The following is a 27,052-nucleotide window of genomic DNA, read 5'->3' on the forward strand; positions in this document are numbered from 1 at the left end:
GTTGGTGATGGACAGGGAGGCCTGGCGTGCTGTGATTCATGGGGTCGCAGAGAGTCGGACACGACTGAGCAACTGAACTGAACTGAACTGAAAGTTCAAAACTGAAAAGTGAGCTTACACTCTTTTTCATACTGATAGAGATCTTAGCGAAGAAGATTTCATAAATTTCACCAGGAAGGAAACAGTGTGACAAATATTAAATTTCTGATCGTTTTAACAAATTATAATTTCCCTTGATACATGTCTCACCTTACCTGGCAATCAAAGAAACATGAATATTCTGATAATATTTGCTATTATATTTGTCAGATTTTTCAGTACTTATTACCACCAAAACAAACATATAAATATAGACACCTTCTACATCTGTTATGAACCCCACAACACTTTGTTATTCTTTTTCCTGTTAACAGTCTTTTTAAGATATCATTTAAGATATCTAAATGATAACCAGGAAACGTCCTTATACTTGTGCATCTATCTACTCTTTTATGCCTTTGTGTAGGGAGATTCAGATTTCCATCTGGTATTCATTTTTTCTAGTGCAGGTCTGCTGGTAATAAATTCTTTCAGTTTTGTATGTCTAAAAAAAAATATTTTGTGTTTGTTCTTGAAAAATATTTCATTTGCTCTGAAATTTTAGGTTGATGGGCTTTTTCCCTAGTACTTACAGAGGTAGCTGCTTCTTGCAACTTGCAGATGTAGTCTTGTTGCTTACATTGTGTCTGATAAGAAACTTGTCCTCATTCTTAATCTTCCTATCTATATAATAAGTCTTTTTTTTTCTTTCTGGTTGATTTTTAGATTTTCTTTTCCTCACTGATTAGGCAGTTTGATTATGATGTGACTTTGTGTTAACTTTCTGTTGTTGTATAAGAAATTACCAAGATATTAGTGACTTAACACATCCATTTATTATCTCAGCGTTCTGGAGGTCCGATTTGGATGGGCTGGACTGGGTTGTCTGTTTGGACACGACTTAGCAACTAAACAAAACAAAAGGATTTTAGCAGTTTTCTGTTTTAGGGGTCAATAAATGTGCAGTATGTAAAAATTTGTTAGATGAGATAAGCTTTCCCATAAGAAATGTTTATATATTTTGACTCTCAGCAAACATTTATATGATTAAAAAGTAATATTTACTTGATAGGAAAGTATATTATAGTTCAAATATATGAAATAGCTAAGTCTGATTTGTAGGAGTGAATCTATATTTTCTTTCCTAAAAAAGAATTTTGTCTGTATGCCCTGAACTTTTGTAGGATTGTACCGTAAAGTCTACTGGGAACGCTGCAAACAACTAACTAGAAAAAGTGCACCAGCTGCTTGAAAAATACCTGCTAAAGAGAGTTATAACTAACATCTGCCTCTAGCTAGGAGTAATTGAACAAAATAACTTTCTTTACAACCTATACTTTATTGATTTTATGGGGAGGAAAATTAGAAGATAAGATTAAAAGCATAGCAGCATATTGAGCTTCCCCAGAATGATAATGTTAGAACTCAGATGATTTCAAAAGTCTGAAATGTACATGAATTTAACTTGTAATGTGGGAATTTCAAGTTGCTTTAGAAATGAACTTTGTCCATATTTCCAGCATATCTGTGTGTTGTGGTTACTCAGGCCTATCATGAATAGACAGAAATATTGGGTAGGATTGTATTACTACTATAGCATTTCATTATTTGTCTTTGAAAATATATGTGAATGGCTATCTGTCATCAGGAATGATTTCTTGAGTCTTGATTGATGCAAGTCACTGTGCTACAGTGGGTATCAAAAGGTTTAGAATTACGATTGTGCATCTGAGGAACTTACTATCCCAATAGGCAATTAAAATTGATGGGGATTCTCAGCTTTACCATTTGCACGTTTTGTGACGTGAATCAACTTACATAACACCTCTAAGTTTCAGTTTCCTTATCAGTCTGTTTATTCTGAGATATGTGAGTCAGCACACAGAAAATGTGTAGCAGTATCTGTGATATATTTTGAAAGATGAGCTACCCAAATTGCAGTATGGTATTGCTGTCTGGACAAGGTTCAGGGCATACTTTGAATCTTTCTGTTAAGACATATGGAAAGGTGGAATTATTTTGGTATAAGTAACATTAAAATTCGTTAAAGATGAATACTTGGGCTTCCCCAATGGCTTAGCAGTAAAGTATCTGCAATGCAGGAGTCACGGGAGATGCAGGTTTGATCCCTGGGTTGAGAAGATACCCTGGAGGAGGAAATGGCAACCCACTCCAGTATTCTTGCCATGGAAATCCCATGGGCAGAGGAGCCTGGCTGAGCTACAGAGTCAAACACAACTGAGCATAGTACAGCACACAGCAAAGATGAATATTGAAGTAATGTAGAAAATGACTTTAAATTGATAAAGGTAAAGCAAAGGAACTTGCATTTTTTTAGTTAATACTGTATATTTTTTAGGCACATTATATCACATTATTTAACGTAATCCCCTTGTATAAACCGTGAAAGCAAGAGGTTTTAGAAAGGACAAGTTTCAGTTGGGTTGAATGGTGCAAATATAAAGCAGTGGCTAAATAAACATAGGGTTACCTTGCTTTTTGTATTCTCTGCAATCTCTTACATTCTTGATAAATTTTAGAATTGTGTGAAAATAATAATTATGAAATTTGAAAGTGTTAGTTGCTCAGTTATGTCCAACTCTTTGCAACCCCATGGACTGTAGCCCACAAGCCTTCTCTGTCCATGGAATTCTCCAGGCAAGAATACTGGAGTGGGTTGCCACTCCCTTCTCCATGGATCTTTCTGACCCATGGATCAATCCCAGGTCTCCTGCATTGCAGGTGAATTCTTTACCATCTGAGCCATGAGGGAAACCCCAGTAATTATATAATTTGGGTAATTTTGAATATATCAGAGGAAATCAATATATGAAGAAATTGTCATGCTTTATTGTCCATTCTAAAGGAGATCAATCCTGGGTGTTCATTGGAAGGACTGATGCTAAAGCTGAAACTGCAATACTTTGGCCATCTCATGCGACGAGTTGACTCACTGGAAAAGACTCTGATGCTGGGAAAGGTTGGGGGCGGGAGGAGAAGGGGACAACAGAGAATGAGATGGCTGGATGGCATCACCGACTCTGTGGACATGAGTTTGAGTGAACTCCGGGAGTTGGTGATGGACAGGGAGGCCTGGCGTGCTATGATTCATGGGATCGTGGAGAGTCAGACACGACTGAGCGACTGAACTGAACTGAACTGAACTGATTGTATAACTTTCATAATTTCTTCCTTTAAATGTTATGCTTATCCTTTAATTCTTTACATACTACACAAGAAGTTCAAGTAAAGCATTTGTCATATGGGGGGGTCCCCTTACCTAACTTCTCTCTTCTAATTTGATACATGTTTAAACCAAAGTTTTTCTGAGTAAAATGTACTTTAATCTTCCCGGAGTAGGTTGTGTTAACTTATGAAAAAACTAGATGACTAAGAAAACCTTAATCACTATGTTCGGTGTAGATAGGAAAAGTTAGTAGAAAACAATTCTCAGTCTTGCTTGTTCTCAATATATCACTTGGAGAACTGCTAAGAAATGTCCAGTTTACTATTCCCCACATTAGCAAATAAATGAAGATCTCAAGGATTAAGAAGAAAATCAATGCCAAATGTGTTGTTAAGCAGTGGAAAATTTGAATACACACATGTATATGCACATTTATATATCGAACTATTCTAAATAAGTCATTAATACTTTCATTTATATAATGGATTTTTGCTATATTGTTTTTATTCTATATTAGATGGATTCTTGACATCATAATAAGTTATTCAAATAGTGTAAGGTTAGTTAGTGAAAATAGTCCATTATCCTTCAAAGTGAAGTGAAAGTCACTCAGTCCTGTCTGACTCTTTGCAAACCCATGGACTATGCAGTCCATGGAATTCTCCAGACCAGAATACTGGAGTGGGTAGCCTTTTCCTTCTCCAGGGGATCTTCCCAACCCAGGGATCGAACCCAGGTCTCCTGCATTGCAGGCACATTCTTTACCAGCTGAGCCACAAGAGAAGCCGTATCTTTCAAAACACTTCATTTTATGAGGATTCTCCTAATATTATATTTTCTTGTTTAAGGATTATATATTTAAAATGACATCCTTGGTTTAATTAGTTTTGAAAAGCTTAAGGTCAGTCATACTGTAAAAACATTTTAAATTTTAAATGAAGAAATTACCTATAATTTAATAAATATAACATTTTTGTGAACCTGACTGCATTAAGTGCCTAAATACTTCACCTGCTTTAAAGATTTCAAACAAGCTAATGAAAGTAATTTAAAAGTTAAGGTCAGAGCTAAAACTGGTTATTACTATAAATACCAGCCAAGAAACTGAAAATGACATTTTCTTTGTGGGACTCCACCGAATTGGACAGAGACTTTTCTGTTGTATTGCCATGGTTAGAAGTATGCCTGTTTATTAGGAGGCAGGCCCCACAATTCTGGTCAAAAAGACTGTAATACCAATTAAGTAATAGTGTCTTACATTTTTTAAGGTCTAACACTTAAAAAAAGTGATATCCTGGAGGGTTATTTACAATATATAATGTCAGGATAAATTCATCTCCCTTATGAAGATAATTTATTTGCTTAGTAGAAAATGCCTTATCCTTTGCCAGGAATCTAACCCATACCCCTTGAACTCGGAGTGCAGAATCTTAAACACTGGACTGCCAGAGAGTCCCTTTTACTGCCTTTTTGTGCATTGGGAATGTGACTCTTGCCACAGCACATTGGTGAAGGTGTTTCAGAAGGACATCTGACCTGCTGACTGTGCTGGTAGAAACCCACATGTGCAATCATGATGGTGTATCAGTGGAATTCGTTATTGTGCAGACAGAGTTTTGTCTTTTAGAATTTCCTCTTGAGATTTTTTTCTTTAGTATTCTCAGTAGTTAAGCCTTAGCTCAAACCTGGAAGTAAGGAGGATACCTTCCCCTTCCAAGAAGAGGATAGTGCTCCTTTTTTATAACATCCATTATGCCTTAAGTTCTCAATTAAAGGTGCTGCTGCTGCTGCTAAGTCACTTCAGTCGTGTCCGACTCTGTGCGACCCCATAGATGGTAGCCCACCAGGCTCCGCCGTCTCTGGGATTCTCCAGGCAAGAACACTGGAGTGGGCTGCCATTTCCTTCTCCAGTGCATGAAAGTGAAAAGTGAAAGTGAAGTCTCTCAGTCGTATCCGACTCTTTGCAAACCCATGGACTACAGCCTACCAGGCTCCTCCACCCATGGGTGCTAGTGTTGCTATTATTCGTTTTTCTTTCCTTGTATTTTTCTCTTCAAGGCCACTAATAACTACTTATTTGTCATTTTGTCATCAGGGAGTTCAGTGTACTTAGAAGATCCATCTGTTTATTTAATTGAATTTTTTGGGTTGTCAAATGGGCTATCTTCAGGATGAGAGAAATTTTAGAAATTGATACTTCAGGACATAGGAGTATTTTTGGTTACTCTTTTAAATGATGTAAATGCATTCCTTTAAATAATATGAAAGGATTATGAATTATGCATTGTGATTTCTTACTGCTTTTTTGTATGTAATGAAAATTGGCTCAGTTTCATATTAGACGATGACTGACTATGCCAAAGCCTTTGACTGTGTGGATCACAATAAACTGTGGAAAATTCTGAAAGACATGGGAATACCAGACCACCTGACCTGCCTCTTGAGAAACCTGTATGCAGGTCAGGAAGCAACAGTTAGAACTGGACATGGAACAACAGACTGGTTCCAAATAGGAAAAGGAGTACGTCAAGGTTGTATATTGTCACCCTGCTTATTTAACTTATATGCAGAGTACATCATGAGGAACGCTGGGCTGGAAGAAGCACAAGCTGGAATCAAGATTGCCGGGAGAAATATCAATAACCTCAGATATGCAGATGACACCATCCTTATGGCAGAAAGTGAAGAGGAACTCAAAGGCCTCTTGATGAAAGTGAAAGAGGAGAGTGAAAAGGTTGGCTTGAAGCTCAACATTCAGAAAACGAAGATCATGGCATCTGGTCCCATCCCTTCTTGGGAAATGGATGGGGAAACAGTGGAAACAGTATCAGACTTTATTTTTTTGGGCTCCAAAATCACTGTGGATGCTGATTGCAGCCGGGAAATTAAAAGAACTTACTCCTTGGAAGGAAAGTTATGACCAGCCTAGATAGCATATTAAAAAGCAGAGACATTACTTTGCCAACAAAGGTCCGTCTAGTCAAGGCTATGGTTTTTCCCGTGGTCATGTATGGATGTGAGAGTTGGACTGTGAAGAAAGCTGATCGCTGAAGAATTGATGCTTTTGAACTGTGGTGCTGGAGAAGAAAGACTCTTGAGAGTCCCTTGGACTGCAAGGAGATCCAACCAGTCCATTCTAGAGGAGATCAGTCCTGGGTGTTCATTGGAAGGACTGATGCTAAAGCTGAAACTGCAATACTTTGGCCACCTCATGCGACGAGTTGACTCACTGGAAAATACTCTGATGCTGGGAGCGATTGGGAGTAGGAGGAGACGGGGACGACAGAGAATGAGATGGCTGGATGGCATCACCGACTCAATAGACATGAGTTTGAGTGAACTCCGAGTGTTGGTGATGGACAGGGAGGCCTGGCATGCCAACTGGTTCATGGGATCGCAAAGAGTCGGACACTACTGAGCAACTGAACTGAACTGAACTTACTTGATTTTCACAAAATCTTACAATCTCATTTCCTTCAAAGATTTAATAGAAGATTACTCTCCTGAGGTCTTTTGTTGCTAAGACTTAATTTCCTCTCTCCAGATTGCCTGGTTCAAAATGAATTAATATCATAAAACATTAAAACATATAACTCTCCAGTAAAGAGTAACTAATAATGACCATACACTGTCTTTCTTATCTCTTTTTTTCTTTTTACCCCTTATCTCTTAATTAACAGTATTCAGTAATTTTTCAATGTGTTTTCAAGTGGGAGTACAAATTGGAAATTTGGGTTTTGGTAAAGATATAGAACTCTTAAATTATGACATAATTTAAAACAGAGTGAATCAGTTTTGTTTTTATTAACATAAAACATTAAGTGTTTATCAGTTCGTTCAGTCTCTCAGTTGTGTCTGACTCTTTGCTACCCCAAGAACCGCAGCACGCCAGGCCTCCCTGTCCATCACCAAATCCCAGAGTTCACCCAAACCCGTGTCCATCGAGTCGGTGATGCCATCCAACCATCTCATCCTCTATTGTCCCCTTCTCCTCCTGCCCTCAGTCTTTCCCAGCATCAGGATCTTTTCAAATGAGTTAGCTCTTCGCATCAGGTAGCCAAAGTATTGGAGTTTCAGTTTCAACATCAGTCCTTCCAGTGAACACCCAGGACTGATCTCCTTTAGGATGGACTGGTTGGATCTCCTTGCAGTCCAAGGTTTTTATAGCTGTAAAGAAAGAAATTATTACTATTTTTACTACATTAAGACAACATAGACTAAATCTTCCCTTTTTGTTTTTCCTCAAGATAAATATTTTTTTATGTATCAAGAAAAGCATTTTTGTGAATCTGATTATAAAATCTGTTCTATAGAAAATAATATCTAAAATGTAATATCTAAACTTATTACACAGAAGGTAAAATTCCTTTATAATCCCAGATCCAGTGAAACAGTTTGATATACATCATTTCATAGTTTTTTGTATAACAGTTTAATTAATTGTGTTACTGTTCTGTGGCATATTTTGTTTTCCCCTTTTAGGTGTGTTTTTTTTGTAAGAATATATATCTTCCTTATCCTATTCAGGGTTTCCCAGGTGACTAAGTGGTAAACAATCCACCTGCCAAGCAGGAGATGAAGGTTCAATCCTGGGTCAGGAAGATCACCTGGAGATGGAAATGGCAACCCACTCCAGTAATCTTGCTTGGGAAATCTTATGGCCAAAGGAGGCTGGCAGGACACAGTGCATAGAATTGCAAGAGTCAGACACAACTTAGCGACTAAACAACAACATCCTATATAACTACTGTAATTCATAAAGAATGCATCATGAGTTGCTTGTCTCCTGTTTATGTACATTCAAATTATATTATCTTTTTCTTAAATTATAAGTAATATTTTAGCAGATATCTTTGAGCTTAATCTGGCATTCTTGTTCAGTTAGTTAACTTAGGTAAATTTTTTGGAAGTGGAATTTTTAGGCTAAATGATATGCAGATTTCTCAGTGTTGATCATTTAAAAATAACATGTATGATGCATATGAAGACATAAAAATTACAAGAATAATCCAGTTTAAAAAGTCTTAAATACTCAGATTAAAAATCATTCTTACTGTATTTTGCTTTTATTTATTAGTATGGTCAATATTTTCATGACTTTATATTTTTATATTTTATATCTATGTATATTTTTATTTTTATAAAATTAAGTTATACTTGGTTAAAAAGATCATTAAGGAGAAGGCAATGGCAAGCCACTCCAGTACTGTTGCCTAGAAAATCCCATGGACAGAGGAGCCTGGTGGGCTGCAGTCCATGGGGTCGCTACTAGTAGGACAAGACTGAGTGACTTCACTTTCACTTTTCACTTTCACACATTGGAGAAGGAAATGGCAACCCACTCCAGTGTTCTTGCCTGGAGACTCCCAGGGATGGCAGAGCCTGGTGGGCTGCCATCTATGGGGTCCCACAGAGTCGGACACGACTGTAGCGACTTAGCAGTAGCAGCATAAGGAATAAAAGTGTAAAAAATAATGAAATCAATAAACTTTATAAGTTTTTAACTTGGACTTTAAAATCTGAACTTGTTCCAGTCCTTGCTCTGCTACTTCTTGGCCATTTGTCCTAGGGCACAGTCTTCAATTTCTCCATGCCCAGTTTCCCTATCTTTAAAATAAGGATCATAAAAAAAGACCTACTTCATGGGTTTTCTTTGGATACTGAGAGAAATAATCCCCTTAAAGCAAAGCCTCATATGCAGTGTGTGCTCAATAGAAATGCTAGCTAACTGGTACTATTATCATTAAATGAACTAGTGTATAATTTACCTGCCAATTTAAATAATAAGGAATTTGTTAACTTCTGGATTTATCTATAATTCAAGAGTATTAAAAATAACATTTCAGGTTTTGTTTTGAAACATATACATCTACAGATCTTGCCACAGATCATCAGTTTGGCGTTAGCAATCAGTGAAGCAGTGTGCAGGTCTTGAAAGGTTGTGGTGTGGAGGTGTGTAGTAGTAGAGCTATAGTTGGGGCCTAACAAACTCCTGGTGGCCTAGGTTCACCTGCTCCACCTTTAGCTCTTCAAGACAGAATATAAGCCCTGATAGCTTGGCACTTCGGAGAAGGCAATGGCAAGCCACTCCAGTACTATTGCCTAGAAAATCCCATGGATGGAGGAGCCTGGTAGGCTGTAGTCCATGGGGTCGCTAAGGATCCGACACGACTGAGCGACTTCACTTTCACTTTCACACATTGGAGAAGGAAATGGCAACCCACTCCAGTGTTCTTGCCTGCAGAATCCCAGGGACGGGGGAGCCTGGTGGGCTTCCGTCTATGGGCTCACACAGAGTCGGACACGACTGAAGTGACTTAGCAGCAGCAGCAGCTTGTCACTTGCTAGGCAGAGTTCAGTGCATGATGAACAAGTGGGAGTGTACATTTGAGATAACAGCAGGGTGTAATTTAGGCTTTGCATTTAATAATAGATCTGGACTTTTGATGAAACCGTAGCATCTTGGGTGAGGTCCCTGATCTAATGTTATAGGTATTAGATACTGTAGGAAGAGAATCTGCTGTTTCTTCTATTCCTCAACTTGTGATAGAGAAAAGCCTTTGAAGAATTCAGCATATTAAGACCAAAAAAGAGAATGTTGAGGAAGACAGTGAGAGGAGGGATATAGGACTTAATTTAAAGAAACTTCAGGAGGGTAATTCAGTTTAACTTTATTTTAAAAATTTAAAAATATTTTTGGCCATGCTGCACAGAATGTGGGATCTTAATTCCCCAACCAGGGAGTGAACCCATGTCCCCTGCATTGGGAGCACAAAGTCTTTATCACTGGATCATCAGGGAAGTCCTTCAGTTTTCCTTTTTCTCTCTGTAGGGTAAAACTCTAGGAATAGTGAGAAGAATTTTTTAATATGAAATATTTTTGCAATACTTAAGAGCTCATTTAGGTATCACAAATTAATCAGACCCATCTTTAGTTTTTCTGTTTTTTTAAGTAAGTCAGTTGTTTATCTTTGTGCATGTCGGTTATCTTTTTCTTCTGTAAGTATTATCACATTGTAAAAACTAGAAATCTTTAAATAGCAAAATATCTCTCTAATTTATCCTTGTCCCCTCTCAGCCCAGATCCTTAACTTCTTCTATCACTCTTTTAGATTGTGTGTGTCCTTCTAGAATGTCTACAAGAAAATATGAACATATTTTAATGTTAAATACTAAGCATATACAAATAGTAGATTCTTATTCCCTATTCCCTCTGCTATCATCTTTTAAAAAAAAATTTATTGATGTATAGTTGCTTTCCTACCATCTTTGAGAAAAGTAGTATAATATTGCTGTGCATCTTGCTGTTTTCCATCTTAGTAAGAAGAATATATTCCATGGCTAAGCAGTTTATAGTGTGGAATATGGTTTGTAAAAAACTATGAGAGCAGTGGATTCCAGCATATAGAGCTTGGACTAACTGTACTGAGTTGTGAAATTTTGAGCCTAAGGCACATGCTATCTAAAACTGGAAGAAACTTAAACTGTGAAAGTTATATAATATATGTCTCTGGTATCTATATGACTTTTCCTAAATATATGCTAAAATTGATGTTTACTGTTTAAAACTTAAGCTTATGATACATACACTAACTTGGAAGGGGTGACATGATCTTGGCTTCGTCTTAGGTACCCAGTTAATGCATTTTAACTGGTAGTACCTAAATTTGATTATTATAAACATGTAATATAGTATGTTTAGTGTACATTTTTGTTCTTCCAGGTAAATCGTATTACACAGAGTATTTTTTAAAGATAAAACCTGAATTTGACAGCAGTCTGTGTAGCTAGTGTTTGGTAAAGTATATTAGAAACATATACTTTCTATTGATTTGCATATATGAGCCATGTCATTTCTGTGAGATTAGTAGTATGATGAATCCAAAATATGCATAGACAATTGGATTTAGGATGAAACTTGTAACATTTTCATCTACTGATTATAATGTTTTAAGAATACCTAATAAAACTAAAAGGGAAAATGGTACTTATTTAGAATGACTATCTGAGCTAAACATAAAGCGTTTATGATAAATTAGCCATGAGATACTTAGTTTTCTGTTTAAGAGCAAATATTAACATACTAAGAAAAATAATTACAGTTTAACTTTTTATACTCATTAGCATAAGAAGTCAATACATGAGTTAGAAGGATATTAAATATTTGGAAGCAATGATTTTTAGTGCCATTTAATTAGACATTAGTGGATGTTTGATGTATAAATAAAATGATGAATATTACTATTACATAGTTCAAAATTTGAGTAGAGTTTTGATATAGTCACACTTTTCTTCTTCTTTAATCTTTAGTTTTCCTAAGATATTTGTGACTATAATTTGAATGTTATTCAAGTACAAGAAATTCCTTATGCATAATGAGCTTTAACTTAATTATCTCATGTTCCATTAGCTCACAGAATTAATTTGAAGTACATTGAATCTTGTAGTGATATTTTTAAATAAAGTTATGGTTGCTGTCTCTGCACATTCCTTTTATTCTTTCACTGACAAGTTTTTTCATGAAAATTGTTTCATTCATTTTTCTAAATTTTAAATAAAAAAGAAACTTGGAAGAAGGGGGCAGTACGTGAGCTGCTTAAAGTAATTTATAAATTTTTGTGGGTTTTTTGGGGTAACTGGCTTTTTCTCATCAGCATGGTATGTTACTAGTAAAGAGTGTATCAGTTCAGTTCAGTCGCTCAGTCGTGTCCGACTCTTTGCAACCCCATGAATCACAGTACGCCAGGCCTCCCTATCCATCACCAACTCCCGAAGTTCACTCAAACTCATGTCCATCGAGTTGGTGATGCCATCCAGCCATCTCATTCTCTGTCATCCCCTTCTCTTCCTGCCCCCAATCCCTCCCAGCATCAGAGTCTTTTCCAGTGAGTCAAATCTTCGTATGAGGAGGCCAAAGTATTGGAGTTTCAGCTTTAGCATCCGTCCCTCCAATGAACACCCAGGACTGATCTCCTTTAGAATGGACTGTTTGGATCTCCTTGCAGTTCAAGGAACTCTCAAGAGTCTTCTCCAGCACCACAGTTCAAAAGCATCAATTCTTCGGCGATCATATGTGCAACAATATTTTAAGGATACTTTTGAAGTGGTTTTGAATATAGAGTTATTAACTGGAAAAAATCATTATATGATGGTATTTTAGACAGCATCCATATTTGGTGGTAATTTGTATTGAAGCTAAGGGAAAATCAGTTCAGGTCTCATCTCTTCCACAGTTTATTAGTGCTGTGGACTTGAGTGAGTTGTTTAACTTCTCTTTAGACCTCAGTTTCCTCTGCGTCCGTGCAGTCTTTCAGGAAAATCTAGAGATAAAGAGTCTCTACAGTAGTTCAGTCTTCTTAGTCTGGTCATCACCTGCTGTTCTATCTACATCATCTCTGCTGCCCCTTCCTCCCATCTCTTTCATACAACTACTAACTTTTAACAAGGTATCTTTCTAATACTCTGTTCCTTCTGCCTGAAACAGCATTCTGCTTACTGAAACTCTCCCTCAGATACCTCAGCACATAGTTTGTATCTTTAATATAGACAGCTAAACTAATGTAATATAATTCTATCACCTTTTCCCCCTTTAAACCACAAACTAATATGTTGTAAGGATCATTTTAGACACTCTCTAACCTGATGCTAGGAAAGGTTGGGGGCAGGAGGAGAAGGGGACGACAGAGAATGAGATGGCTGGATGGCATCACCGACTCTGTGGACGTGAGTTTGAGTGAACTCCGGGAGTTGGTGATGGACAGGGAGGCCTGGTGTGCTGTGATTCATGGGGTTATGGAGAGTTGGACACGACTGAGAGACTGAACTGAACTGAACTTTTGTTAAGAGAAAGAATATTTATATAAGTGCTTAGCATAGTAATATTTGTCTAAGTGATCAATACATGATTGTTGAACAGAATGCTATAAACCTCCACGTGTAATAGGTTTGTTTGTCAGTATTTTCTTCTGATGCCTTAGTTTACTTCTTGATTGAACTGTAACCTTTAGGAACAAAGAAAATGTTTCTTATTCAAGATTGACTATAGGGTGTTTTTTTTTTCTAGAACTACTACATATTTTGCTTAAATCCAGTTTACTTTCCTTTGGAAGATATTGTGTATGAAGTGTGTATCTTTTTAAAACTTATACTGTTTTCCCGCATTTATTCAACTGACTTATCAATCAGTAAAAATGTATTTATAGGCCTACTATGTTCCTGACAACTCAGTAAGTACTACGGTAATGCAAAGAGTAATAAAACTGAATTCTTAGTTTTGATCCAGTGGGCCAGATGTACATATAAACAAATTATTTCAGTGTTTGTAGGTAAGGATCATAATGACAATATATAAAGAAGGTTATATGGAATGTCTAGCTGCTGAGAGAAATGGGAGTTTCCTTAAATTTTTTGAATTATGGAAAAATATAAATGCATAAATAATTATGTGTGGAATTGGAGGGGACCAGAGATTACATCAGAAAAGAAAATGGCAAGCCACTCCAGTGTGTTTGCCTGGAGAATCCCAGGGATGGGGGAGCCTGGTGGGCTTCTATCTATGGGGTCTCACAGAGTCAAAAACGACTGAAGCGTCTTAGCAGCAGCAGCAGAGATTACATTTGAACTTAAAGTGATAATGAAGAATTTCTCCAGGTTGGAAAAGGCATTATAAGTAGTACAAAGGCACAAAGAATGTCCAGAGAATAGTATGTATAGATAGTGGTAGTAGAAGATTATAAACAAGGGTTCACATTTTGAAGGGTCCCGTTTGCTGTACCTTCTGTGTCTTAAAGGATCTGTGTATTCTGTATAGTTAAAATTGACAGTGAGAAGTCTGAGAAAATAATCAGGCTGGAATGTGACATGATCAGATTTCTAATCTAGGAATAGTGGACTCTATATTTCTTGTCATTAGTCTATAAAGACCGGAAATTGCAACATTCATTTGCCATAGTATTTTAGAAACTTCATATAAGAGACAAAGATGACATATGACAGTGATGATCAGTTGAGTTCAGTTTAGTCGCTCAGTAGTGTGCAACTCTGCGACCCCATGGACTGCAGCATGCCAGACCTCCCTGTCCATCACCAGTTCTCAAAGTTTACTCAGACTCATGCCCATTGAGTCAGTGATGCCATCCAACCATCTCATCTTCTGTCGTCTCCTTCTCCTCCCGCCTTCAATCTTTCCCAGCATCAGGGTCTTTTCCAGTGAGTCAGCTCTTCGCATCAGGTGGCCAAAGTATTGGAGTTTCCGCTTCAGCATCAGTCCTTCCAATGAATATTCAGGATTCATTTCACTTAGGATGGACTGGTTGGATCTCTGCAGTCCAAGGGAATCTCAAGAGTCTTCTCCAACACCACAGTTCAAAAGCATCAATTCTTTGGCGCTCAGCTTTCTTTATAGTCCAATTCTCACATCCATACATGACTACTGGAAAAACAATAGCCTTGACTAGATGGACCTTTGTTGGCAAAGTAATGTCTCTGCTTTTTAATATGCTGTCTAGGTTGGTCATAACTTTCCTTCCAAGGAGTAAGTGTCTTTTAATTTCATGGCTGCAGTCATCATCTGCAGTGATTTTGGAGCCCCAAAAAATAAAGTCTCACTGTTTCCATTGTTCCCCATCTATTTCCCAAGAAGTGATGGGACCAGATGCCATGATCTTCGTTTTCTGAATGTTGAGCTTCAAGCCAGCCTTTTCACTCTCCTCTTTCACTTTCATCAAGAGGCTTTTTAGTTCCTCTTCACTTTCTGCCATAAGGATGGTGTCATCTGCATATCTGAGGTTATTGATATTTCTCCCGGCAATCTTGATTCCAGCTTGTGCTTCTTCCAGCCCAGCGTTCCTCATGATGTACTCTGCATATAAGTTAAATAAGGAGGGTGACAATATACAAACTTGACGTACTCCTTTTCCTATTTGGAACCAGTCTGTTGTTCTATGTCCAGTTCTAACTGTTGCTTCCTGACCTGCATACAGGTTTCTCAGGAGGCAGGTCAGGTGGTCTGGTATTCCCATCTCTTTCAGAATGTCCCACAGTTTATTGTGATCCACACAGTCAAAGGCTTTGGCATAATCAATGAAGCAGAAATAGATGTTTTTCTGGAACTCTCTTGCTTTCTCCATGATTCATTGGATATTGGCAATTTGATCTCTGGTTCCTCTGTCTTTTCTAAAACCTGCTTGAACATCTGGAAGTTCAAATTTAGTGAGTTTCAATTCCCTGATGCATTAGAATTATGCAATAGTTATGAGTTGTTCTCAACTGCATACAGCTTAAATATAGGATATGAGAGACTAAATAAATTAGTCTTTCTTTTTAATTCAAAAAAGATGGCATTTAATGTTTTGTGTGGGACCTTCACATTTTCATTTTATCGTGGATATATTTTTTTTTTTTTTAGATTGGACAGCTGGCTTTTAAAGGAATGAGGAGACTCAATAGAATCCAGTCAATTGTGTTTGAAACTGCCTACAACACCAATGAGAACATGCTGATTTGTGCCCCTACTGGAGCTGGAAAAACCAATATTGCGATGCTTACAGTTTTACATGAAATTCGCCAACATTTTCAGCAAGGTGTTATCAAAAAGAATGAATTTAAGGTAGGAATTGAACAACAGATTTTTAAATTATAAAATCTAAAACCATTTTGCAATTGTACATGTTGTCTGATATCTGGTTGTTTTTAAGGATATTATAAATGAAGTCATATAAAGAATGCTGCATGGTTTCCTTCATTGCTTTTAGGCAATACCTCTTTGTGTTATGAAAGTCTCACTACCCCTGTGAAAGCTATCAAAATGCACTTAGCTTTAAAGCACCAATTTTCAAAGTGATGATGCTATATAAACATTCCATAGTTCTTTAAACAGCTGTACACTTATATAACAAAGATAAGTATTTTTCATCTATCAGTATTAAGATTTTTCACCATAAGTGACTAGAATCATGTCACAATAAATATGACTTCCGTTGACTTCTTTGAAACAAATGACATTGTAGTTTTACTCATTCATCAAGCTAGTATTTCTTGGGCGCAGATTGTGTATGTTGCTCCAATGAAAGCCTTGGCAGCTGAAATGACAAATTACTTCAGCAAACGTCTGGAGCCACTGGGCATCGTTGTGAAAGAATTGACTGGTGACATGCAGTTGTCAAAAAATGAAATTTTACGAACTCAGGTATGTTGTATACTTAGATTTTTTTGTTTGTTTAATACTATTCTTTTTTTCCAGGTAATTGTGAAAATTGTTAAACAACTGTTACTTAAGTAACTATAAAATGTAATGTGAATATTACATGGTGAACTTCCTTTGATGTAACCACATCTTTGCATCTACAGAAGACGTTTTTACTGGTGCCTTATTCTGTTATATCCCTTCTAACTTCCATAATTCTTGCTGTATCTTGAATATTGTTAGATTCCTAGTTAGATATTTAAGTCATTGACAATAGATAACTGATCTTTTATTTATTTTTTTTATGCTTTCATTTTGTTTTTAAGAATTAAACTGCCACCTCAGTAGTCTTTTAAGAGCAATATAATGAAACATACATATATTTAATTTAGACTTATGTCCATCTTAGCTTCAAAGGCTTCCCTGAAATAAGTCTGGGATTCACATCTTTTTTCTTAAGGAAAGAAACACTAACAGTAATTTTGTTATCCTTCTACCCACCCACCCTCATTCAAACAATAACTGGATGAATTCAAGTCTAACACCATTAAAAAAAAAACAAACTGTCTGCTACAACACATTTATCTTAACTGCCTCGCTGCGTAACACATATTTCTTAAACCTAACCGAAAAATTTTAAAGCCCACGAGACTTACCATGTGGAATTTTACCGTGATAACATTTTTTGTTCAATACAAATACTGATGTTTTAAAACAATAGGCAGTGAGGATGTAGATAAGACCAGGCTTCAGGTCTTCTATATATTTTAAGAGCAGGAAAGTATATAGACCTTTAAATGATCCCATAAGTATTCTGAACTATTCATGAAGATGAATTAATGTATATAAAAAGGTTTTTAGTCATCTTTTTGTTAGCAAATAGGATACCATTAAATCATGCACTGTATATAGCACTGTGTTAAGAGAAATGTATGACAACTAAGGCATCTAAGATACAATCTCTGCCTGCGAGGATCTTTTATTATGACTGACTAAACAAAAACTATATTAGAACTGCAACTGGATTATCAGTATTGGATGCAACATATAAGTAAGGTGATGTTCATAGTGCTTTAAAAAATAAAATACTATATAACCAAATATTAATGGGAGAATTCAGGGGAATTTAGTGGAAAATAGGTGATGAGACTTTTGAAACAGTGAATAGGCATTGATTTAAAATGTGATTGGAGATTATCTTCAGGTCCTAAGGCTACCATAACAAATTATCACAAGCTTTGTGGCTTAAAATACCAGAAACTTAATTCTCTCACAGTTCTGGAGGTCAGAAGTCTGAAATCAGGGTGATGGTGGGATTTAGTTCCTTCTGGAGGCTTCGATACAGTATCCTTTTCACGTCTCTCTAGTAGTTTTTGGTGGCTGCTGGCAGTGCTTGGCATTCTGTGGCCTGTACACACATCACTCAGTCTCTGCCTCCTTCTCACATGGACTCTTCTCCTGCATATCTTTCCTCCTACTCTTCTAAGAACACTCTTTAGGACCTACCCTAATACATATGATCTTATCTGAAGGTCCTTACCTTCAGTATGTCCACAAAGATACTTTGTCTAAATAAGGTTAATTTCTGGGTAGATGTACATTTTGGGATGCAACAATCCAACCCAACAATGGGAAAACTGGGTACAGTGAAACACATAGCAAAGATAGAAAAATCAAGTTCCAGTTGAATGTATTTTGGACTTGATAAGGATAGAGTACATTGTAATAAACATTTTGGTCAGTTTTGCCAGTTGTTATTTTTACTTTTTGTCGACACTCTTCTTTTTTCATAGACAGTCTTGAAAAAAGTCAAATCTTAATATTTATATACAGGCATGTTCATATAGGGTCTTCCCTGGTGACTCAGTGGTAACGAATCCACGTGCCAATGCAGGAGATGCAGGTTTGGTCCCTGGGTCAGAAAGATCTCCTGGAGAAGTAAATGGCAACCCTCTCCAGTATTCTTGCCTGGGAAATCCCATGTGCAGAAGAACCTGGCAGGCTACAGTCCACGGGGTCACAAAAGAGTCAGACATGACTTAGTGACTAAACAATAGCAGTGTTCTGTAATATTTTAAAAAATATATAGCAAAGATTAAGAAGAAGTTAAATATCTATGAATAGAAGACTAGTTGAACAGTATGATATTTCACTTGATGAAGTAAAATATTCCTTAACATTATGTTTTCTGGGAATTTGTAATGACCTTAGAAATTAAAGTTTAGAAAAAAAAAATACAAAAACAACTCTTTATGTTAATATAATTATCTATTCTATATAACAACCAAACACTATCAGGAGGAATAATTACATTAATAGTAGTTATGTATGGTGGTAGGATTATGGAAGATTTTTTTCCCCCTGTGTTTTCGACCATAAGAATGTGTTAATGTTATCATCTATAAAATATGCAAAATTTTTATTTTACTTAAAGGCATCATTTTATTTAGCATAATTATTTTTCTTCAGTATAGTTTCATAACCTATCACTCAATGCAAATGTAACACTGCAGTTCTTGAGGAGTGAGACTTACTGAGGTAACAGTTCTTGCCTAGGATCCCATTTCTAGTAAATCAGGTAGAATGAACTGGATTCCAAGTTTTCAAATTTCAAAGTCTATGATAAGTTTCTGCTAAAACATGTCACTTTTGCCTAACACAATTTATTGTTGGTGGTGGTGGTCTTGGTGATTTAAACCACCAGGATATCAAAGGAACTTGGTAATATTTGAAAGAAAATCAGTAAAATGAGGGTATGGTATGTCCATGCAAGGGAAAAAGTGGTACAATGAAATTAAGGGAAGAAATTAAGTCAGTTTGTTCCTCTTTTGCTACTTGAAATTCTAGACTTATGAAATTTTCTGTAAGTGGTAAGTTTGGCTGTGGTAATCCTATCTCACTCACTGCTATGCCACATCTAGGGCTTTTCCTCTGTATCTTTCTGCTCTAGCCTTTCTGCATACCAATAACAGACTGGTTAAAAAAACGAAGAGAGTTCCCTGCATTGATTTGGTCATTCTCATTGCTATAGAAAGGCTATTATCAAAATGGATATGGAGACACCCAGAATTTGCTGAGACTCCTCAGGGGATCAAAGAGGTTAAAATGCATTTTTGTAACAATATTATGACGTTATTTTCTTTTACTTTCATTATCTCACAAGAATACAGTTGAGTTTTCCAGAGGCTACATGTGATTTTCATCATTAATGACAGTTAATAGAATGAGTACTTTGTATTCTTGTGTTGTAAAGGTTTCTTAGTTTCAATTTATAAGTATTGATAGATTTAACAGGAAGTAAAAAAAAAAGATTTTTGGAGCCTCAGTAATTTAAAGAGTGCAAAGGAGTCCCAAAGGCAAAACATTTTAAGAACCACTACTTTAGGAGAAAGCTCCTTGTATATTACATTGGATTCCCCTCATAATCTACATCCAGCCTAATGTTCAGCCTTTTTAATGATTTTCTAATATAGACTTCAGCCAGACCGTTTTTGCTTTTTCTAAAATCGCCTTACTCAACTTTTTCTCAAATGAATTTTCTGGTTAGTAAGTTTCATCTTGCATTTTCTCTTTTTCATATCTTCCTTTATCCATTGACATTTGTCCAAATCTTACCCATTCTAAAAAACTCAGTTTGAACTCTGTAAGTACTTTGTTTTCTCTTGCCTGAGTCCTATAGCATCATTCATTTATATTCATAAAATAATACCTAGTCCACCAAGTCCATACTTTTGGATCTGGTCTTAGAAATTTGGACCACTCTCAAATAAAATTTAATTGCTATTGGGCCATATTCAGTTCCATTATTGATGATAATGAAAGAATACTTATGGAAAGAGATATAACATTTGAATGCAAATTATGGACCAATCACTATAGTAAGTGCATATATACATTCTCACTAAGTCATTACAGTAACCTTATTGAGTAGTGTCTTCATTTCATACATACAGAAAGCAAAACTTGTAAAAATCTATCTCGATTTATGTATTATATTTTCAGAAGATTGGTTACCATCTCTTTGTCTCTCGTTTGCTCATCTCTGTACTTCCCTAGATCTGCTCTGTATGCTTTGGCAATATTTGTTAACTCAGTAAGGGCAGGAACCGTGTGCTTGGCCACAGTAATAGTTTATTAGTGGCTTCCTGTTTTATGCTTGCTTTTCATTCTCCTTCAGTGTACTCCTACTGTCTGTGACGGTCGTTTTTGTGGACCTGAAACTGTATAGTTATTAACCTCTTCCTCCCTATCGTTCTATGTAGTCTCACATTTTTACAGATTAATAGACTGCACTGCTGTCACCGCCTTCGAGATTGGCCTGTAGAGAGAACAAAACAGGAATATTGCAGGGCATGTAGGAATGCAGACACACTCAACTTTTTTTGAATTTTTAATTTCCTGCTTTTCTTACTTTCCACTTTTAGAATTTTTAATAGTTTTTTAATGATTCCCATTCTATATTTCTTTTGGTAACTGTTTCCCGATGACTTACACAATTAAATGTAATCTTAAATTTTCCCTGTCATTTTAAAAATATGTTTTCAATGTCATTTATTTTATTTTACTTTAGTATGGGAAGGCAAATTGATCTCATTTTGCAAGCTCTCTGTCATGCTGTTCTGATCGTATTATTTCCTTGCTCATAAACTTTCATTAGCTTTTTATTGCTTACTGAATTAACCGCAACTACCTAGCTTGTTAAGAATCTTGTATAAATTAAATATAATGTGAGATGTAACCTATTTTGTGGTTCACTAGGGATTGTCAGGAGAAGGAAATGGCAACCCACTCCAGTGTTCTTGCCTGAAGAATCCCAGGGATGGGGGAGCCTGGTGGGCTGCCATCTCTAGGGTCACACAGGGTCGGACACGACTGACGCGACTTAGCAGGGATTGTCAGGTCAAGCAGAAGTTATGATTTTATTGAGATTTGATATAAATTTTCCTTTTACAAGAGAGAATTGTATACTTCTAAGATTTATTAGTCATGAGAAATAGTTTGTGTAGGGAACAGACACCTCTTTGTTGTTCAACTGAAGAGCAACTTTAAACAGTTTAGTAAGGTCATCAGTGAAAACATAAATCCACTATTTTTCATTATTCTATACCGACCATTAATTTCAAACTTCGCCCCCAAATGTATGCTTTATCAGGATAAATTGCTATTTTCTAATATTCATTTTGCTTTTCAGTGGTTCCATGGAGCAGTCACACTTTTTCTTACATTATTTCCTCAATTCAGATTATCCCTTCTGCATTCTTTCCTAATATCAGAGATGCAGTATTCTTTTGAATCTCAAGTTAAAATGCTGGTCAGAAATTTTGGAAAAGGTTTCTTCTCTCCTGGCACTAACTCTGGTGTTATAAAAATGTTTCTGTTCATCAGGGCTGCCCTTCATTAGTACTTTGTTTAGAGAAAGTATCTAAAAGTATCTTTGGATCTTGGGTGTTTTATTTTGTTTTGGGAGTGGGTTCTGCACCCTTTTTGCTATCTCATTTTGAGCTTCTTCAGGAAATGGTTGGGATATATAGAGGCCAACGAAAGAAACCCGAGGGAACTCACTGCCATGTTATTTGTTGAATCCCGAGATCCCTCTTCACTTCTTTTCAAATTTTAGAGTCTTCTGATGTCTGTTTCATGTATTTTATCTAGGATTTTTAGATGTAATAAATAATTGATGAGATGAAATGTGTCTAATCTGTCTTATCCATCCAGACTTAAAATTACAAGAAGTTTATTTTATTTTCTTGGAAATACTACATGCATTCTTTGGAGACAGTACCAGTTTGGTTCCAGATGACCACAATAAAGCAAGTCATGAATTTTTTGGTTTCCCAATTTATATAAAAGTTATTTATACTCTACTGTAGATGATTACCTATTCAATAGCTCTGTGTCTTAAAAAATAATGTAATGCCTTAATTTTAAAATTAGTAATGCTGGAGAAGACTCTTGAGAGTCTCTTGGACTGCAAGGAGATCCAACCAGTCCATTCTAGAGGAGATCAATCCTGGGTGTTCATTGGAAGGACTGATGCTAAAGCTGAAACTCCAATACTTTGTCCACCTCATGCGACGAGTTGACTCACTGGAAAAGACTCTGATGCTGGGAGCGATTGAGGGTAGGAGGAGACAGGGAAGACAGAGAATGAGGTGGCTGGATGGCATCACCGACTAGATGGACATGAGTTTGAGTGAACTCCGGGAGTTGGTGATGGACAGGGAGGCCTGGCGTGCTGTGGTTCATGGGGTCGCTAAGAGTCGGACACGACTGAGCGACTGAACTGAACTGAACTGAACTGAATGCTAAAAAATGCTATCTATCATCTGACAGTGCAGGGTTGCCACAAAACTTCACCATTTGTAAAAAAAACACAGTATCTGCAATGCACAGCAAGTGAAATGCAGGGAAACGAGGAATGCCTATACTTTAACCCAAGTTTATGAGATCTTTCTTCTATATTTTTCTTCTAGTAGAGTTCAAACTTGTTTTTCACATTTAAGTCTTGAATCTCTGAATTTTAGTTGTTATTTCTGTGAGGGCAGAATTCTAATTTTTTTTTTTTTAACCTAAGAAAAGTCAACTATTTCATCATCACCTTCTTTATAAATTTTCCTGGTAAATTTGAAATGCCATCTTTATGATATTCAGAATTCTACTCTTGTGGCTTTGACTGAATTTTCTGTTGCTGCATTCATGTTGTGTATCTCTAGCCTGGTCTTAGGCCTGCTGCTGCTGCTAAGTCACTTCAGTCGTGTCCGACTCTGTGTGAGCCCATAGACGGAAGCCCACCAGGCTCCCCCGTCCCTGGGATTCTGCAGGCAAGAACACTGGAGTGGGTTGCCATTTCCTTCTCCAATGTGTGAAAGTGAAAAGTTACAGTGAAGTCGCTCAGTCGTGTCTGACTCTTTGCAACCCCATGGACTGCAGCCTACCAGGCTCCTCCGTCCATGGGATTTTCTAGGCAAGAGTACTGGAGTGGCTTGCCATTGCCTTCTCCGTGAGATCTTGTTAGGTTGGGGCAATTTCTTACTTCTTGATTTGAAAGCAAGTTTTTTGTTGTTACGAGTGCTTTAATCACTCTTCAAGGAAATTGTTGTCAAAAAGGCCCATTTCTCAAACTCTGCCACAGAACTATAAAGTTGCTATAAACCTAAAATGCAAGTGCCGAGCTGGCTAATTTTAGGGTTTGTAGGAAACTGTGTTTTCTGTAATTTCTGTGACTGATCTAAATAGCTTCTCTTAGATGTATTGTTTTCATTTTCACATTATTGTAAAAAGAATTATCTTTCCTATATCAAAACTGGAAATATATGAAATCTTATTTCTGCAGAGCTTTGTGCTACTACAGCCGTAAATAACTTTCCTAAAGGAAACCAATTGTATTTGGATTCATCATTTATTTGAGCCTTTGTTAATTTAAATTCATTACATAGAAATATTTACTGTCTTGGTCCGTGGATAATCAAAATCACCACAACCTTATTGGGCATGCCTGTTTGTATTATGATAAATACTGTTAGATCACATGTTTTTAAACTGCATTGTATGTTACAGGTCATTTTCTGTGTTATTTTGTTGCATAGTTTTACATTTCTAATTGGAGTTTTGTGGCACTTTTTTTAAAGTCAGTGTGAATTAAAAGTTAAATTTATTTTGAAAATTCCTCTACTCTACATTTTTTTTATTCCAAAAGATAACATGCTCATTGTAGAATAGTTTTAAAAATAAAGATAATTATAGAGTTTAGTATATATCCTATTCTAGACAAGGATGTATAATGTTAAAAATTAATTGTTTATTATTTTGTTAAATTTTTCCAATATTTTTGTATATTATTAAGGATTAGTTCATACTGCATGATATTTGATGGCTGCAGATCACTCCCTTTATTGGATATGTGTTAATTATGTACTTCTGATGACTTTTACTTAAAAATAACATTTATTTACTTATTCATAGCAGATTGAATATTGAGGGAAAAGAACCAAATAGGATATTTCAGAGTCTAAATTGATATAGTGAAGAAAAAATTTTCTCTTCTAGTTTTTAAGTTTATTCTTCATGAGCTCCTGGTTAAGGGGTTTCCTTTACGTTCATATTTATCATCCACATTACCGTAAATGTCTTCTTGCTCACTTTTAGCCATAAGCATTAACTTGTAGGGTCTAGTTTCCTTGAAAGAGTTCCTTGTCTTTTCTGTTGATGGGTGATGGACTCTCCTAGGCTTACTCATAGGATGTGCCATGAGTCATCTAGTTCTTGGTGTTCCAATTATAATTTTTTTTTTCTCCACTATTCAAAGCGCATTTGTATGCAACCTTATTTTGGATACATTATATTTAGAAGAATAAAAATTATTTTCTTTGGTACTTTAATATGATACCGTAATTCTCATTGCTGTCTCACCTATATATTGAAAATATTTCTTTTATTTTAAAGAAATATTAGGTACCTTATCTATAGCGTGTAAGGCTTGGTGCTTTGTATGTGGAATCAGTCATGTTTACGGCAGGGCCAAGCCTCAAAAGATATTAATTAGTCTAAAAGAATAATACCTGGTTTTTCCTATTTGCCTTAAAAACATTTTTGTTATGTAGTACTTTGTTCCTTTAAGTTAAAGAAGACTAAAATATTCTAAGTGTCTCACTGTTGTTATTTGATATAACATATAAAAGATATTTTGAAGTTAACAGCTTTGTACGTAGTTGGCCTTCAACAAATGTTAGTTTCTTTCTGCATCTTCATTGAGTTCTTTATTCTCCTAACCCACTGTACTTCATGAGAAATAATCCCAGAGTTTACACTTGATTTATGCTACACTGACGCTTTGAACTGGGCCTGGCTGTTACAATCCAGGAGAAAAGGAAAAAAATGATGGCTTTCCCTCCAGTGTTAGAAGTGACAGTGTAGTTAAGTGTGAGTGGTGTTTATTTGGTAGTATTATAAGTAGAGTATCCTTTTGATTTACCCCTGTGGCAGAACAGTAATCTGTGGAATTGATTCTGGGAGAAAACTTTTTGAAGGCTTGGTTTAAGAGAAGGCTTTTATGTTGTTTGATCTTTTTTTATATATATAAGAGAATTAAAGCTACTCATTCGTTCCTAAATTTGAATCTTTTCTCACCAGAAAGAAAAATAATAATTATATTCTACGGAAAGCACTAGATAGTACTATATGTCATATTTAATGCAGGTGTGTTAGTTGATCTTTAAACATTTTATTTCAGCTTTATTGAGGTATAACTAATGTGCTAAAATGTACATATTTAAAGAACACAATTTAATGAGTTTTGACATGTGATACCAGTGAAACCATCACTACAGTCAAAATAATGAACATATTCATCAGCCCGAAAAGATTCCTCACATCTCTTTGTAATCTGTCTCTCACCATCTGCCACTCATATCCCCAGGCAACCACTGAAATGCTTTCTGTCATTAAAATAAAAGTTCGTTTACAATAAAGAAAATTTCCATAGGTAGAATAGTACAGTGTATGCTTTATAAAAAATCTGGCTTCTTTCATTCAATGTAGTTATTTTTATATTCGTCCATGTTATTGCATGTGTTAATAGTTTATTCTTTTGTACCACTGAGTAATATTGTATTGCATGGACATATCGTGATTTGTTTATCCATTCAGTTTTCATAGTTATGTGCCTTTGTTCCAGTTTTTGGTTATTACAAATAACACTGCTATGAACATTCTTGTATATTCGTTTTTGTGGACATATGTCTTTCATTTCTTGGATAAGTACCTAGGAGTACACTTGCTGGGATTATGGCAGATGCATAGTAAATTTTTAAGAAACTATAAAACTGTTTGCAAAATGACTGCAATACTTTAAATTCCTACCAGCCATGTATGAAAATTCCAGTTCTTTCACATCCTCCTTAATACTTCAACTTTAAGCTATTCTAGTGACTTTGCAGTAGCATCTCATTGTGATTTTAATTTGCATTTCCCTAATGATGTTGATCCACACAGTCAAAGGCTTTGGCATAGTCAGTAAAGCAGAAATAGATGTTTTTCTGGAACTCTCTTGCTTTTTTCATGATCCATGAATGTCGGCAATTTGATCTCTGGTTCCTCTGCCTTTTCTAAATCCAGCTTGAACATCTGGAAGTTCATGTATTGCTGAAGCCTGGCTTGGAGAATTTTGAGCATGACTTTACTAGCGTGTGAGATGAGTGCAATTGTGTGGTAGTTTGAGCATTCTTTGGCATTGCCCTTCTTTGGGATTGGAATGAAGACTGACCTTTTCCAGTCCTGTGGCCACTGCTGAGTTTTCCAAATTTGCTGGCATATTGAGTGCAGCACTTTCACAGCATCATCTTTCAGGATTTGAAATAGCTCAACTGGAATTCCATCACCTCCACTAGCTTTGTTCGTAGTGATGCTTTCTAAGGCCCGCTTGACTTCACATTCCAAATGTCTGGCTCTAGGGGAGTGATCACACCATCGTGATTGTCTTGGTCGTGAAGATCTTTTTTGTACAGTTCTTCTGTGTCTTCTTGCCACCTCTTCTTGATACCTTCTGCTTCTGTTAGGTCCATACCATTTCTGTCCTTTATCAAGCCCATCTTTGCATGAAATGTTCC

The 27,052-nt window shown here is 36.2% G+C and overlaps 1 protein-coding gene across 2 annotated transcripts in view; it reads left to right on the forward strand.

The window, feature by feature from the left end:
• ASCC3 (activating signal cointegrator 1 complex subunit 3) overlaps window positions 1–27,052 on the forward strand; it is a 352,215-nt gene that overhangs the window by 88,121 nt on the left and 237,042 nt on the right. For both annotated transcript variants that reach the window (XM_088840691.1, XM_088840692.1), the window contains 2 exons: window positions 15,672–15,872; window positions 16,311–16,451. In XM_088840691.1, the coding sequence (XP_088696817.1) occupies window positions 15,672–15,872; window positions 16,311–16,451 (342 nt within the window). The remainder of the gene's footprint in view (window positions 1–15,671; window positions 15,873–16,310; window positions 16,452–27,052) is intronic.

Source organism: Moschus berezovskii, chromosome 10, assembly GCF_049115385.1.
Source record: "Moschus berezovskii isolate FMDL1 chromosome 10, NW_MosBer_1.0, whole genome shotgun sequence".
Classification (NCBI taxonomy): Eukaryota; Metazoa; Chordata; class Mammalia; order Artiodactyla; family Moschidae; genus Moschus; species Moschus berezovskii.